The sequence below is a fragment of the Narcine bancroftii genome, chromosome 5 (genome assembly GCF_036971445.1).
Source record: "Narcine bancroftii isolate sNarBan1 chromosome 5, sNarBan1.hap1, whole genome shotgun sequence".
Taxonomy (NCBI): Eukaryota; Metazoa; Chordata; class Chondrichthyes; order Torpediniformes; family Narcinidae; genus Narcine; species Narcine bancroftii.
Window position 1 is genome coordinate 20,869,778 of NC_091473.1, and position 14,328 is coordinate 20,884,105.

The window sequence follows — 14,328 nt, forward strand, 5'->3', positions numbered from 1 at the left end:
TGCCATGCTAGGATTTTGTGCGTTTTTTCACCTAGTTCATAATATTTCTGTTTTGTCTTCATTATATTCTTCTCTACCTTATATGTTTGTAATGTTTCATATTTTATTTTTTTTATCCACCAATTCTCTTCTTTTAGTTGTATCTTCCTTCATTGCTAATTTTTTTTCTATGTTTACTATTTCCCTTTCCAACTGCTCTGTTTCCTGATTATAGTCCTTCTTCATCTTGGTTACATAACTTATTATTTGCCCTCTAATGAATGCTTTCATTGCGTCCCATAGTATAAACTTATCTTCCACTGATTCCGTATTTACTTCAAAATACATTTTTAATTGTTTTTCAATAAATTCTCTAAAATCCTGTCTTTTAAGTAGCATGGGGTTTCATCTCCATCTATACATTCTTGGAGGGATGTCCTCTAGCTTTACTGTCAATATTAAGGGTGAATGGTCCGATAGTATTCTAGCTTTATATTCTGTTTTTCTTACTCTATCCTGCATACTAGCTGATAACAAAAATAGGTCTATTCTTGAGTATGTTTTATGTCTAGCCGAGTAGTATGAGTATTCCTTTTCTTTTGGGTTTTGTTTCCTCCATATATCCAAAAGTTTCATTTCTTACATTGATTTAATTATAAATTTGGTTACTTTGTTCTTCCTGTTAATTTTTTTCCCCGTTTTATCCATATTTGGATCCAAATTCAGGTTGAAATCCCCTCCTATTAGTATGTTCCCTTGCGTATTAGCTACCTTCAAAAAGATATCTTGCATAAACTTTTGATCTTCTTCGTTAGGTGAATATATATTAAGTAGATTCCAAAACTCCGAATATATCTGACATTTTATCATAACATATCTCCCTGCTGGATCTATTATTTCCTCTTCTATTTTAAATGGCACCTTTTTACTAATTAATATAGCCACTCCTCTTGCTTTTGAATTATACGATGCTGCTGTTACATGTCCTACCCAATCTCTCTTTAATTTCTTGTGCTCCAATTCAGTTAAGTGTGTTTCTTGGACAAATGCTATATCAATTTTTTCCTTTTTCAGTAAATTTAGTAATTTCTTCCTTTTAATTAGGTTGTGTATTCCATTAATATTTAAAGTCATATAGTTCAGCGTAGCCATTTTATATTTTGTTTATCTTCTCTTTCCGTTTTTCCATCATTACCTTTCCTCCTTTTCCATTTCTGTTTTCTTATTTTCAACTCTTTATAAGACAACATTCCTACAACATCCAACATTTTCCTTATTCTCCTATTTCTATCTTCTTTATCCCCAATCTCCCCTTCCCCACCTGAGTTGGCCTTTATCCCTTGTCGGACAACCACATCTCCCCTCTCCATTTGGATTTGCGAATCCACTCGCAAGCGTCAACTGATTTTGCAGTGACCGCTATTTCCCCCCACCCAGCCCCCCCCAGAAAAGATTTCACTTTTCATATGTCACAAAGGTCACTCTTTTAATTCCCTCCTTATTCTCTCTATTCCATTACCTTCCCTTATTAATTCTTGTCTATACTATCTATATTTTCCTCTAAGTACAGATACATTCACGTATGCACATTGTCTCTATTCACTCTTATACCTCTTTACCCGCATACATATCAATCGTGATCATTTTTACTCTCATTACCCGTCTTCATCCCTCAGTCTATTTTTGTCTTTACCCACATACATATCAATCGTGATCATTTTTACTCTTATTACCCGTCTTCATCCCTCGGTCTATTTTTGTAATTGTTCTGCAAATTTTCGTGCTTCTTCTGGATCCGAGAATAGTCTGTTTTGTTGTCCTGGAATAAATATTTTCAATACCGCTGGATGCTTTAGTATAAAATTATACCCTTTCTTCCATAAAATCGCCTTTGCTGTATTGAACTCTTTTCTCTTCTTTAGGAGTTCAAAGCTTATATCTGGATAAATGAAGATTTTTTGCCCTTTATACTCCAGTGGTTTGTTGCCCTCTCTTACTTTTTCCATTGTCTTCTCCAGTACCTTTTCTCTTGTAGTATATCTTAGGAATTTTACTAAAATAGATCTTGGTTTTTGTTGTGCTTGTGGTTTAGAGGCCAATGCTCTATGTGCCCTTTCTATTTCCATTTCTTGCTGTAGTTCTGGACATCCTAGGGTCTTAGGGATCCACTCTTTTATAAACTCCCTCATATTCTTGCCTTCTTCATCTTCCTTAAGGCCCACTATCTTTATGTTATTTCTTCTGTTATAATTTTCCATTATATCTATTTTTTGAGCTAGTAGTTCTTGTGTCTCTACCTCTTCTACCTCCATTTCTGCTGCTACTGCCCGCTCTTCCATCTTGTCCATTTTCTTTCCCATTTCTGTTAAGGTCATATCTATTTTATTCACTTTCTCTTCTGTGTTATTTATTCTTCTTCTTAAATCATTAAATTCCTGTGTTTGCCATTCTTTAAATGACTCCATGTATCCTCTAACAAGAGAAAGTATATCCTTTACCTTGCCTTTCCCTTCTTCTTCTAATTCACTGTACTCTTCCTCTTCTTCTTCCTCTGGGTTGGCCATCTGTTGTTTCTTTGTTGCCCTTTTCTTCTCTTCTTTCTTGTTTCCATTGTCTTCTGTGGTCTCTTCTTGCTGCAGGTGTTCTGCAGCTGTCGTTGCCGGCTGTGGAGATCGACTCCCTAGCTGGTCCCCCCTCCCGTCGGTGTGTTTTTTTTCATGCGCATCGCGCATGCGCACTTTTACTCGGCTCTGCGAGCCATTTTTGTAGTCCTATTTCTACCGACCTGAGGAAGCGGGCTTCTCTCTCCGCATTGGGCCGCTTCGGACAGGTAAGGCCTTCTCTTTCTTCCTCCGTTGTCTTCTCTTCCTCTCTTCTTACCGTTGATTTTGATTTTTCTTTTTTTGTCGCCATCTTCTTTCCACCTTTATACTCACTTTTCTTTAACTTTTATTTCTGTGCCTTTGTATTTTCTCTTGTTTTTCCCGACTTTTCTGGAGAGGGCTGGAGTTCACCATCCGGCCACTACTCCATCACATGACTCCTCCCACAGTGACCTTTCCTTTAGTCACGGTGGTTCAATCATTCCCCTGGCAAGGAAAATCAACTGAATTGCCCATTTCACACAGATTCACTCCACTTCCATGTTCATCAGATGGCTTGTCATCAATAATTAAATCCTATTTCTTTAAGTGTCCCCCATGACTCTCACTACCTGTTTTCCTGGATAAACAACCATTGTTCTTTCTCTTCCTCCTGAGTATCAACTTTGTTGAAAATCAGCCCTTGATGTTGGCATCCAGTCTCACCTCAACCATGAATGGTTGCAGCCTGCATTAACCCTTAAAGTGACAGTCACACTAAATGAAATGTAAGCTTGAAATATTTGTGCCTCAGATTACAATGGAAGAAGTATAATTATTTTGAATAAATTAGAGAAAGATTTCCCTGCCTCATTGTTTACATGACAACAAATCCATGCAGATCAGCAGAAGAAAACCAAATGCTTCAATCTGCTGAATCACCAGCTGTCACTCCTTTAATCCAATCTTATCTTATCAAGGTATTGACTGTGTCTATGAACGGTGAATGGAATGAGAGTCTGTGTTTAGTCAGCAATACCAGAATCTAAGTGAGTTTGAATAGTGACTTGGATCCAAATGTATCCTGAATTGAGAGTACATATGGCAGCAGTTGACCATCTGGATGAAAGGAATGCATCTGATCCCTCCCCTACTTCCTCCAAACCTTACTAGAATGTGAGAAAGAGATCTGCCACCATCGTCCAATTCTGTTTCCTAACCTTAGGATTCCTTGCCTTCTATGTTCTTTTCATTTTGCTGTTGAATGAACATTCATCTGCTTTGTGCTATGCTTCAGCAGAGGTGTATGAACTCACTCTTAGTGGGGTATCTACCCAATCTTTCTTTTCTTTGGCTTGGCTTCGCGGACGAAGATTTATGGAGGGGGTAAAAAGTCCACGTCAGCTGCAGGCTCGTTTGTGGCTGACAAGTCCGATGCGGGACAGGCAGACACGATTGCAGCGGTTGCAAGGAAAATTGGTTGGTTGGGGTTGGGTGTTGGGTTTTTCCTCCTTTGCCTTTTGTCAGTGAGGTGGGCTCTGCGGTCTTCTTCAAAGGAGGTTGCTGCCCGCCAAACTGTGAGGCGCCAAGATGCACGGTTTGAGGCGTTATCAGCCCACTGGCGGTGGTCAATGTGGCAGGCACCAAGAGATTTCTTTAGGCAGTCCTTGTACCTTTTCTTTGGTGCACCTCTGTCACGGTGGCCAGTGGAGAGCTCGCCATATAACACGATCTTGGGAAGGCGATGGTCCTCCATTCTGGAGACGTGACCCATCCAGCGCAGCTGGATCTTCAGCAGCGTGGACTCGATGCTGTCGACCTCTGCCATCTCGAGTACTTCGACGTTAGGGGTGTAAGCGCTCCAATGGATGTTGAGGATGGAGCGGAGACAACGCTGGTGGAAGCGTTTTAGGAGCCGTAGGTGGTGCCGGTAGAGGACCCATGATTCGGAGCTGAACAGGAGTGTGGGTATGACAACGGCTCTGTATACGCTTATCTTTGTGAGGTTTTTCAGTTGGTTGTTTTTCCAGACTCTTTTGTGTAGTCTTCCAAAGGCGCTATTTGCCTTGGCGAGTCTGTTGTCTATCTCATTGTCGATCCTTGCATCTGATGAAATGGTGCAGCCGAGATAGGTAAACTGGTTGACCGTTTTGAGTTTTGTGTGCCCGATGGAGATGTGGGGGGGCTGGTAGTCATGGTGGGGAGCTGGCTGATGGAGGACCTCAGTTTTCTTCAGGCTGACTTCCAGGCCAAACATTTTGGCAGTTTCCGCAAAGCAGGACGTCAAGCGCTGAAGAGCTGGCTCTGAATGGGCAACTAAAGCGGCATCATCTGCAAAGAGTAGTTCACGGACAAGTTTCTCTTGTGTCTTGGTGTGAGCTTGCAGGCGCCTCAGATTGAAGAGACTGCCATCCGTGCGGTACCGGATGTAAACAGCGTCTTCATTGTTGGGGACTTTCATGGCTTGGTTCAGCATCATGCTGAAGAAGATTGAAAAGAGGGTTGGTGCGAGAACACAGCCTTGCTTAACGCCATTGTTAATGGAGAAGGGTTCAGAGAGCTCATTGCTGTATCTGACCCGACCTTGTTGGTTTTCGTGCAGTTGGATAATCATGTTGAGGAACTTTGGGGGACATCCGATGCGCTCTAGTATTTGCCAAAGCCCTTTCCTGCTCACGGTGTCGAAGGCTTTGGTGAGGTCAACAAAGGTGATGTAGAGTCCTTTGTTTTGTTCTCTGCACTTTTCTTGGAGCTGTCTGAGGGCAAAGACCATGTCAGTGGTTCCTCTGTTTGCGCGAAAGCCGCACTGTGATTCTGGGAGAATATTCTCGGCGACACTAGGTATTATTCTATTTAGTAGAATCCTAGCGAAGATTTTGCCTGCAATGGAGAGCAACGTGATTCCCCTGTAGTTTGAGCAGTCTGATTTCTCGCCTTTGTTTTTGTACAGGGTGATGATGGTGGCATCACGAAGATCCTGAGGCAGTTTACCTTGGTCCCAACAAAGCTTGAAAAACTCATGCAGTTTGGCATGCAGAGTTTTGCCGCCAGCCTTCCAGACTTCTGGGGGGATTCCATCCATACCTGCTGATGAGACATATAAGGCAATCGATCTACCCAATACATTGGCAGGAAATCTCAGAGCTTACCATGCTTTCTGAACAATTAATTCCAAATGAGCGTCCAAAGGAACACTGAAAATGTTAATATCTGGGCGTGTCCTTCTCTGTTCCTTCTGTTCATCCAAGAATAGGAAGTCAAAGAGACAGCCCTGCTGTGTGATTATTGTAAATTCATTGTCACATCAAAAGCATCTAATGCTCAATTAATACAATATTCATCAGTTTCTAGGTCCTTTAACATCAGGATCAGTGCTGATACATCTGATGTCAAATTGTAGAACTACTTCTTTCTGGAACAAGGTTAGGCCCCAACTTTAGAATAAAAGCCATACAGCATGGAAACAGGCCTCTCGGACCAACTTGCTCATGGCGAGCAAAATGTCCCAACCACGCTCTTCCTATCTGCTTGCATTTGGCCCGTATCCTTCTCAACCCACCCAAAGCACAATCATTAAAAAAGTGACCAAAAATGAGTGTTGGGTAAATGCAGATTTAAGGACTGTAGGAAAGGTCGTATCGGGTCATCCTTTCTTTATCTTAAATTCGTGATGGCATCTTTTCAAGATGACCTCAGCATCTATAGTCACAGCAGTAGGCTTGGTTCCAGGTGGTTACCTTTAGCAGTTTCCATGGCAGTGGCACTATTTGTATAACAGATCTCCTAATCACATGCTGTTATCCTGATTTTTCTCTTAACAATACGGAAAAGGTTATGTAGTGCCTTGTCAGCCTTAACTTAACAACAGGTGGCACATTGAAGGAAATAATTGTGATTGAGGTATGGAAAATGTCAGAGATTATAGACACCCAAACATTTAGACTTAAAAGCAAGTTTATTGAAGAATTTAGCCTTTAGGTTTGTAATCCATTTGAATAGAAACTTCCACTTTCAAAAATTGGATTTCTTTCAATTCCTGATTGAACAAATCCTTGCCTGCAGTGCAGTCTCTATTACAAATGTACCCATCATTGTCAGTTCTGATTTGATGCCAAAATCTTCATAGAACATGGCCTTGCAATAGATGTCACCTCACCGCACCTACACTGACGTCAGTCTCCCACATCACCTCAGATTTCAACGTCTCCATCTACACAATTCTAGTTCTGATTCACAGCTATGTGTCATATGCACATACGAAAGACAAGCAGGAGTTCTGACAAGAAAATCTTATACTTATCTGATCACGTAAACATTGACTGCCATTTTAAGGTACCAGACATGACCAATACTGAAATAATACTTACTGCAGAGTTGTTAGTCATTAGATGATTAATATTAAATGAAAATCTGGTTTGGTCTTGTGAGGAACGCCAATATAACTGAACAACATCAAGTACACAAAGAATGCAAATTAACTTGCCTTTCCCTTTATTTCTCCAACAATGGAAACACACTTACCATTGAAATGTATGTTGCGGATGTACCGCAGAAGGTCTTCTCCACTAACTGGGTCCATCGCAGGGCAGATGCCAATGTAGCCAGGGCACAGATTTTTGTGCATATTCTGCAGTGCGTGAGCCATAGTATATACAGCATCAATCACAAACGGAACTTTACCTTCCTGTTGGTATTGGGAATGCAATCCAATCCTTTCTTCTCCTGTAGAAGTGGAAATTCAACAGTGAAAAAATAATTGTCACAAAGTTCTCATCCTAAAAAGATCATTTTTGTAGTCTTGAAGATAATATCAAAGACATCAGTGGACAAATACTTAATTGTACAGCATTCCTCAGTCAGATATTTTGGTGTAAAACTCTGCTTGAAACTATTAAAACCGAATAGTCAAGCTCTACTAAATGAATCTATTATTATTATTCCCACGGCAGTCTAGATTTTGGTTAAGACTAAATTTCATCATAAAATGAAATCCTCATGAGATTTTATTTGATAGAAATATCTTATGTCACATGATTTCAATAAGAACATAATGGACAGCTGAGATCTTGTGCTGTAACTCAATGCAGGGCCTCGGTGGTATTGACTGAGCTCAATGATAAATGATTGAGCTTTCTCATCACAATTTATGATTTAACAGATGAATAATTTGTGGAAATATCTATCCAAAATTCTTTTTGGTAACTTAAGACTGAAAGCAATACGATAATGGAAGGATTATGCAATTGGATGTGATGTGGTGAACCATGACATCGTTGAGGATACTATGATTTTGGAAGAAAATGTGGAATGTGACAGATTAGATATGAAATGTATATCGGCCTAATACAGCTCGCATCTCATCGATTCAGAGGCAGAATTGTTGCAGATCTTGCTTTTGGCTGCAGATATCATCTAGAGGCAAAAATAACCTGAGAATATTATGGTCCTATTAGATGCAATCCTCTATCTGAAGTTTTCATGGTATTAAATGCCTCAGTGTCAGGCAGAAGAACCATCTTAATACTTACCATCTATCAGTATTTTTGATATTTTTCTCCATGGTAATCATTGCATTCAATTTTCCCTGAATCCATGTTGGAGTTTTCATTTTAATAATATGCATGCACTTGTTACACAAGATTCCAAAATTCTCAGACATTCATCCAGAAGGGAAGGTCTGACAGATTCCTCTGACCAGGCTCCCTGGTTTAATCCTTTTCCTAGGATATAGGGAACAGTGTCAGGGAAATAGAGTAAGATTAGTCCTTTTATTTCTTCAAGTCATTTGTGTTGTTTTGAAAGCAGTGCGAGGACAATATGCTAGGGTATCTTAAGCTCGAAATCTTGAAGTGGCGCAGGGCCATCTTCTCATGGTGATGAAGTGGAATTATTTTTTCTCATCTTTATACATTGGGTAGTCCTCTAGCTGCATTGTTGCCAAGGTTTTTAATTTCTCGCTTCCAGTAGGGGCCAAAGTCAATGCTGATTTAAGGTTGTGATATTGAAATGACAGGAATGCTTCAAAAGAATCCAGGCTTGCATCACTGCCAGAATCTTTGACGGTGACGCAGTTAAGGATTTGACCATTAGTTTAGATTAGGCCATTACTCATCTGGATTCAGCAATAAAATATTACAATAGCAAACTTCACTCTTCATCCCATGGTGATCAATATCAATATTGTATGCAAAGCTGCCTTCATGCACAAGTGTGTCGTGTGCATGGTAAACCCCATTGGTAACTATACCACCAGTTCACAGAAGCCTAATCAGTTCTAACTATTGATTTTTTCCATTTAAAGTTTTACATGAAGCATTGAATATCTTCGCTCTTAAATCAGAAATTCAGTGGCCTTCCATCGGGACCAAGGACAGGAAACTCAGGTAAATGATCTCCAGAGTATCACCTTGAACCATGATAACTGAATCGACTTGTGGCCAAGGACAAACTATTGCAGTAATTACTGATTTGACAGAATGAATTTAAAAGATAAGCCTTAAAGCCATGCCTGTCACTTCGATCATTTAAGAAAGTAAGAAGCATAATATATTCTGGCATCAGCAAAACTCAAACTATTTCCTCACAAGGGGAAATTTGCACCAAATATCTTTTCCAAATTGGTCAGATGAAATGATCAAGATTCTGCATTCAAATTAATGGTCATTGTAATAAAACGGTGTCATATTACATGAAATTTCTTTTGCCTGCTGTAAGGCAGACAGATTCTCCATTGGCAGAAATTGCCTGAAACACCTCTTACAGTCACAGAAGGAGAATCAAAGGAGACTCCCCTCAGAGTCACTGAGTGTCCATAGATTCACCTCCAGCACTTACTCACCCTGCGCAACCACAGAGTCCAGTCCAAACCATTTGCAACCCGAGCTCCAGATCGAAACCTCCAACATGGTCAGCAGCTTCGACACCCTCCTGCATTCCAGCTCCAATACCTGGCACCCCTTCAGCCAATTTCAAGCCAGTCTCCAGCCCGGTGCAAGTCCCTGACAGCAGTCTCCAGCCTCGTCTCGAGTCACCAACAGCCCGCCGCGTGCATGGGTCTTTCAGCTTCAAAGCCCTCTCACTGGTCTGTCGCCGTGGTCACCATCCCATGGGTTGTCTCTTCTGCTTCTCCTTCTCAGACGGGGAATGGTCTCTCCATTTTATGATGCCCTGTGCCAGCCCTCCACTCCCCTGGTGTCTTCATGACTGCTGCCAATCATAGGTACCACCGCCATGGGCACAGACCCCACGGTTGTGGGATTTTAAGTGAGACTACTGTTGGCTCCTTTAACAGGCTGTTCAAAGCCTGTGATGAGCTGACAGCAGTTGACTAGGCGGTTGGACCCTGCAGGAGCGCTGTATCTCTGCTCCTCGCTCCCCACAGGACAACACCAGCACCGCCATCACAGCGGCTCTGGCAGCGCTGCCATTTTCTTGGACCCTGCACTGTCATTTTTCTGAACTCTCAGCATAACATCCTCTGGCCCTTTAAGCTCTCAACTTTACAAGCATGTACAACTAAATGCACATAAATTGCTTTAATTGACATGGACCATAGCAGTGCAACATCAAGGTCAGAAGTTGTGATAAACTCCTGAATCAATGGTAATAAGCATCTTCTCATGACTACCATGGATTTCTCTCAAAACAAATGACTCCATCAATCAAACCCTGAATGTAGGTCACATTAAGTGCAATATTCTTGGGTAATCTTTGGTTGTGTGCAGAGCATTTTGAAGCAGGCCTTGTACAATTTAACTAATCAGATTGTGATAATTTGTGGAATGCTTGAAGTGCCTGATCCAGGACATTGTAGATATTGAAGACTGAGGATCCCAGAGATGCTCTTGTTCATCTCAAACATAGAGAGGTCCACATAGATCAGTGGTTCTCAACCTTTTTCTTTCCATTCGCATACCACTTTAAGTATTCCCTATGCCATAACTGGTCTGTGATGAGAAAGGGGTTGCTTAAGGTGGTATGTGGGTGGACAGAAAAAGTTTGAAAATCACTACTTTAATCGTACCTAATTGACTCGTTATGTGCCTGGTTTCATAACTCCAAAGGCAATAGACCAATGACAACTTTTCTCAAGCAAAATATTTCAGTAACAATTGGGCCTAGAGCATTGATTCTCAACCTTCCCACTCACATACCACCTTAAGCAATCCCTTACTAATCACAGAGCAATGAGGGCATAGGGATTACTTAAAGAGGTATGTGAATGGAAAGAAAAAAAGGTTGAGAACCACTGACATAATGATCCAGGTATTCAAGTTTGTGAAAGGTACAGTCATTGAATAAACCTTTATCCATGATCTTTCCAATATTAATTTAGCTTCAACTTGGAACCAAGTCTGTTCCACAGAGTCTAGCTTCTACTTTATGGCCATGCATTTAAGTCCTTCATTGTCAATCTTCAAGGCTCTCAGAAAAAATGTTATGTGTTCGACTTGGGAATCCTATCTCACAATTCCAGAGAATCAGGTTGAAGAGTGACCTCTAGTGTGATCTGTATGGAGATTGCATGCACTCACTGTGCACTTGCAGGCTCATTCCAGTGCTCTTGCTCCTCAAAACCACACTGGCTGGTAGATTGATTGGTGATCACATGTTATACCAGTGCAGGTGGAAGACAGAATAGTCAGAGGGGAGTTAATGGGCATCTATCAGAGAATACGTCTTCAGGTAAATGAATGGTGATGTGCAAATGATGACAATGCTTTGACATAAAGTTGATTGGTTGAATGGGTGCTATCTCTGTTGTAGGGAAGTACAAGACTCGCAATGTGTGTATTGCCGATTCTAAAAGCGAACTACAGAGAGCTTTGTGCATGTTTGGATTTTAAGTGATGTTTCATGCAGTTCTGATACAATAATGCTTTTGATTCCAGATGGTTCCAGTTACACTGTGAAAAGAACACAGTATACGAGATCACCGTTGACCTTGTGGGGAAAAGATGAGAATTTTAACAAGATCATTCATGCAGAGACAGCATAGTTCCAAATCTCAATACAGACAACAAGGTTTACCAGAGGACTCACAAAATATCATTGACAATTTACCAGAGATTCTGCCAAATATTAACTAGACAGATAAATGAACCAATGTCAGTGTCCATTGCGAGGCCACACATCCTTAAAACTCTAATTACATTCAAGCTGCACTGAAGTGTACTGGAGGGTGGTGGGGGGAGAGGTGGGGGAGACAACAGTTTCATGCTCAACATCAGATGCATGAAATTGATGCTCTCTTCCAAGCTCTGCAATGAAAAGAGGTACCAGGCAGATACAGGAAAATATGCATGAACATGGTCAAAGCCTCCTCAAAACATCCTCTTTGACTCATGGAAATTTTAAGTTCAGTCAGCTTAACTCTAGAGGATGTTATTGAGAACCTTCAATCCAAGCTTCAAGAACAAAAGAAGTCCACTGTAAACAGTGGAAGGGACGCTCCATCCCCTAAACTTGTCAGGCATCTTGTGTCCTCTCTGTGGACCAACCTGCAACTGCTAACTAGCTATACCAGTCACAGTGCAACACATAATCAGAGTGGAAACAGGTTATCCTCAGTCCAAGGAGATGGCCTAAGAAGGCCATTCAACCTTCTGCAATGAGCATGATGTTTTCCTTGCCAAAGAGTTCACAGTATCTCTGGGAGATGTGAACAATTTGAGCTTTCTGTTTGCAGTCCTTTGCTGTGCTATTTAGAAAAGTTTACTTGCTTTGATCTGACATCAAGGAATTTCTTCCCTGAATTGATGGCTGCTGACAAAAGCAATTGATTTGTGGCAGTTCCCATGCTGAACAGCATGAGAGCAACTGGGCCTGGATGCTGAGGGACTTAAACCTCCATTTCATTTTACCTCATTTTTATCTCCAAAATCCTTGCAATTCTGTTCGTTAATGAGTACAGGGAACAATACACAGTCTTCAGTCATTGGCTTTTTGTTCCAAGATCCACTTGGCAGAACTCCCTAAATCACAATTTCCACAGATACACTCACCACAGATAAAATAATCTACCCCAGAAAAAAAAATTGCCCTCATGCTTTTATCAATAATTTAATGCAGTAATATCCATATAATGAAAAAAATCTATAAGAGCTCACAATAACATTTTTTAAGTCCAACATCAAAAATAAAACAGAAACAAAAATATAAATATAAACATTCAATCTTGTCATGGCCCATAAACTAGTTAGTGGTCAATTTCCATAGGTCTAAATATTTATCAGAATTTACAATTCTGCCTTTCTAATTTCAAAACACAAATATGAAATAACTTGCAATAACTCCTTTCTCATTTAGGAGTTATAAATTATTGTAACTCATGGCTGGGGGTTTTGCAGAAATCCTCCTTCAGTCTTTGACCTTCTCCACTATTCTCACAAAGCAAAACCTAAGCTTGAGTAACAAAACCTATTCTTCCAACCAAGCACATTCCACCAGCTCCACACCAACCTAACAGCAAATTTAACCACATCAATTATTTTCAGTGCCCTTATTTCAGATTCTCTATGCATTTTACCAATATCTTCAGCAAAATCAGTCATCTTCAGTATAATTTTGTTTACATAACTTCATCCAAACTTATCAAGAAATTAAGATAGAGAATATTTTGTGACTTCTTATTGTAATATGGAGGATCACGTGTGTCACTATCTTAGAGTACCTAGTAGGAGAACACCTCATCTGCCAAATCAAGGTCATGCCCCACCCACAGGTTAGCGCATCATTAGCCCTTTCGATTATCTAATCGATACCTGGGCAGATGGCACTATAAAGCCCACCACATGCAGACCATCGGTCCCTTTTCTTCTTCGCCTGAGATGAACCCTAGCTCCACTCTAGGTTGTGAACTGTGGGCACTGCTGGAGTGTCATTGGCAAGGTGTGAACTGACAAAGAGTTGGGAGCTGTAAAACATAGAACGTTACAGAACAGTATAGGCCCTTCAGCCTTCGATGTTGTGTTGACCTATATAAATAGGTATCAAAAAAAAAATCTCAACCCTTCCTACCTCATAACCCCCTATTTCTCTTTCATCTGTGTGCCTGTACAAGATTGTCTTAAATACCCTAATGCTTCAGCATCGATCACCATCCCTGGCAAGGCATCCAGTCACCCACAACTCTGTGTAAAAAAAATGATCCCTGATGTCTCCCCTAAACTTTTCTCCCTTCATTTAGTAAAGATGTCCCCTGGTGTTTGTTATTCCCACACTGGGAAAAATATGCTGGCTGTCTACTGTATCTATGTCTCTCATAATCTTGTAGATATCTAATACGTCCCCTCTCATCCTTCTGTGCTCCAAAGAAGAGTCCCAGGTTTGCTAATCTTGCCTCATAAGACTTGTTTTCCAATCCAGGCAATATCCTGGTTAATCCCCTCTGAATCCTCTCAATAACTTCCACATCTTTCCTATAATGAGGTGACCAAAACTGAACACAATATTCTAAATGTGGTCTGACTTGAGATTTGACCTCTCTACTCTTGAACTCAATTCCCCTATTAATTAAGACCAATATCCCAGAGGCCTTTCTAACTATCCTATCAACTTGTGCATCAACCTTGAGAGATAAATGGATTTGCTCCCCAAGGTCCCTCTAATCCTTCACACTGTTATGTATCTGACCATTAACCCCGTACTCAACCTTCTGGTTTGATCTTCCAAAATGTATCATTTCACACTTATCCGGATTTAACTCCATCTGCCACATTTCTGTCGAACTCTGCAACCTACCTCTATCCTTTTGTAACCTATGACA

The 14,328-nt window shown here is 40.7% G+C and overlaps 1 protein-coding gene across 1 annotated transcript in view; it reads right to left on the bottom strand.

The window, feature by feature from the left end:
- Positions 1-14,328, bottom strand: part of LOC138763184 (metabotropic glutamate receptor 7-like) — a 583,408-nt gene that overhangs the window by 324,653 nt on the left and 244,427 nt on the right. Inside the window, exon 5 of the mRNA XM_069936932.1 lies at positions 7,083-7,283. Coding sequence (XP_069793033.1) covers positions 7,083-7,283 — 201 coding nt within the window. The remainder of the gene's footprint in view (positions 1-7,082; positions 7,284-14,328) is intronic.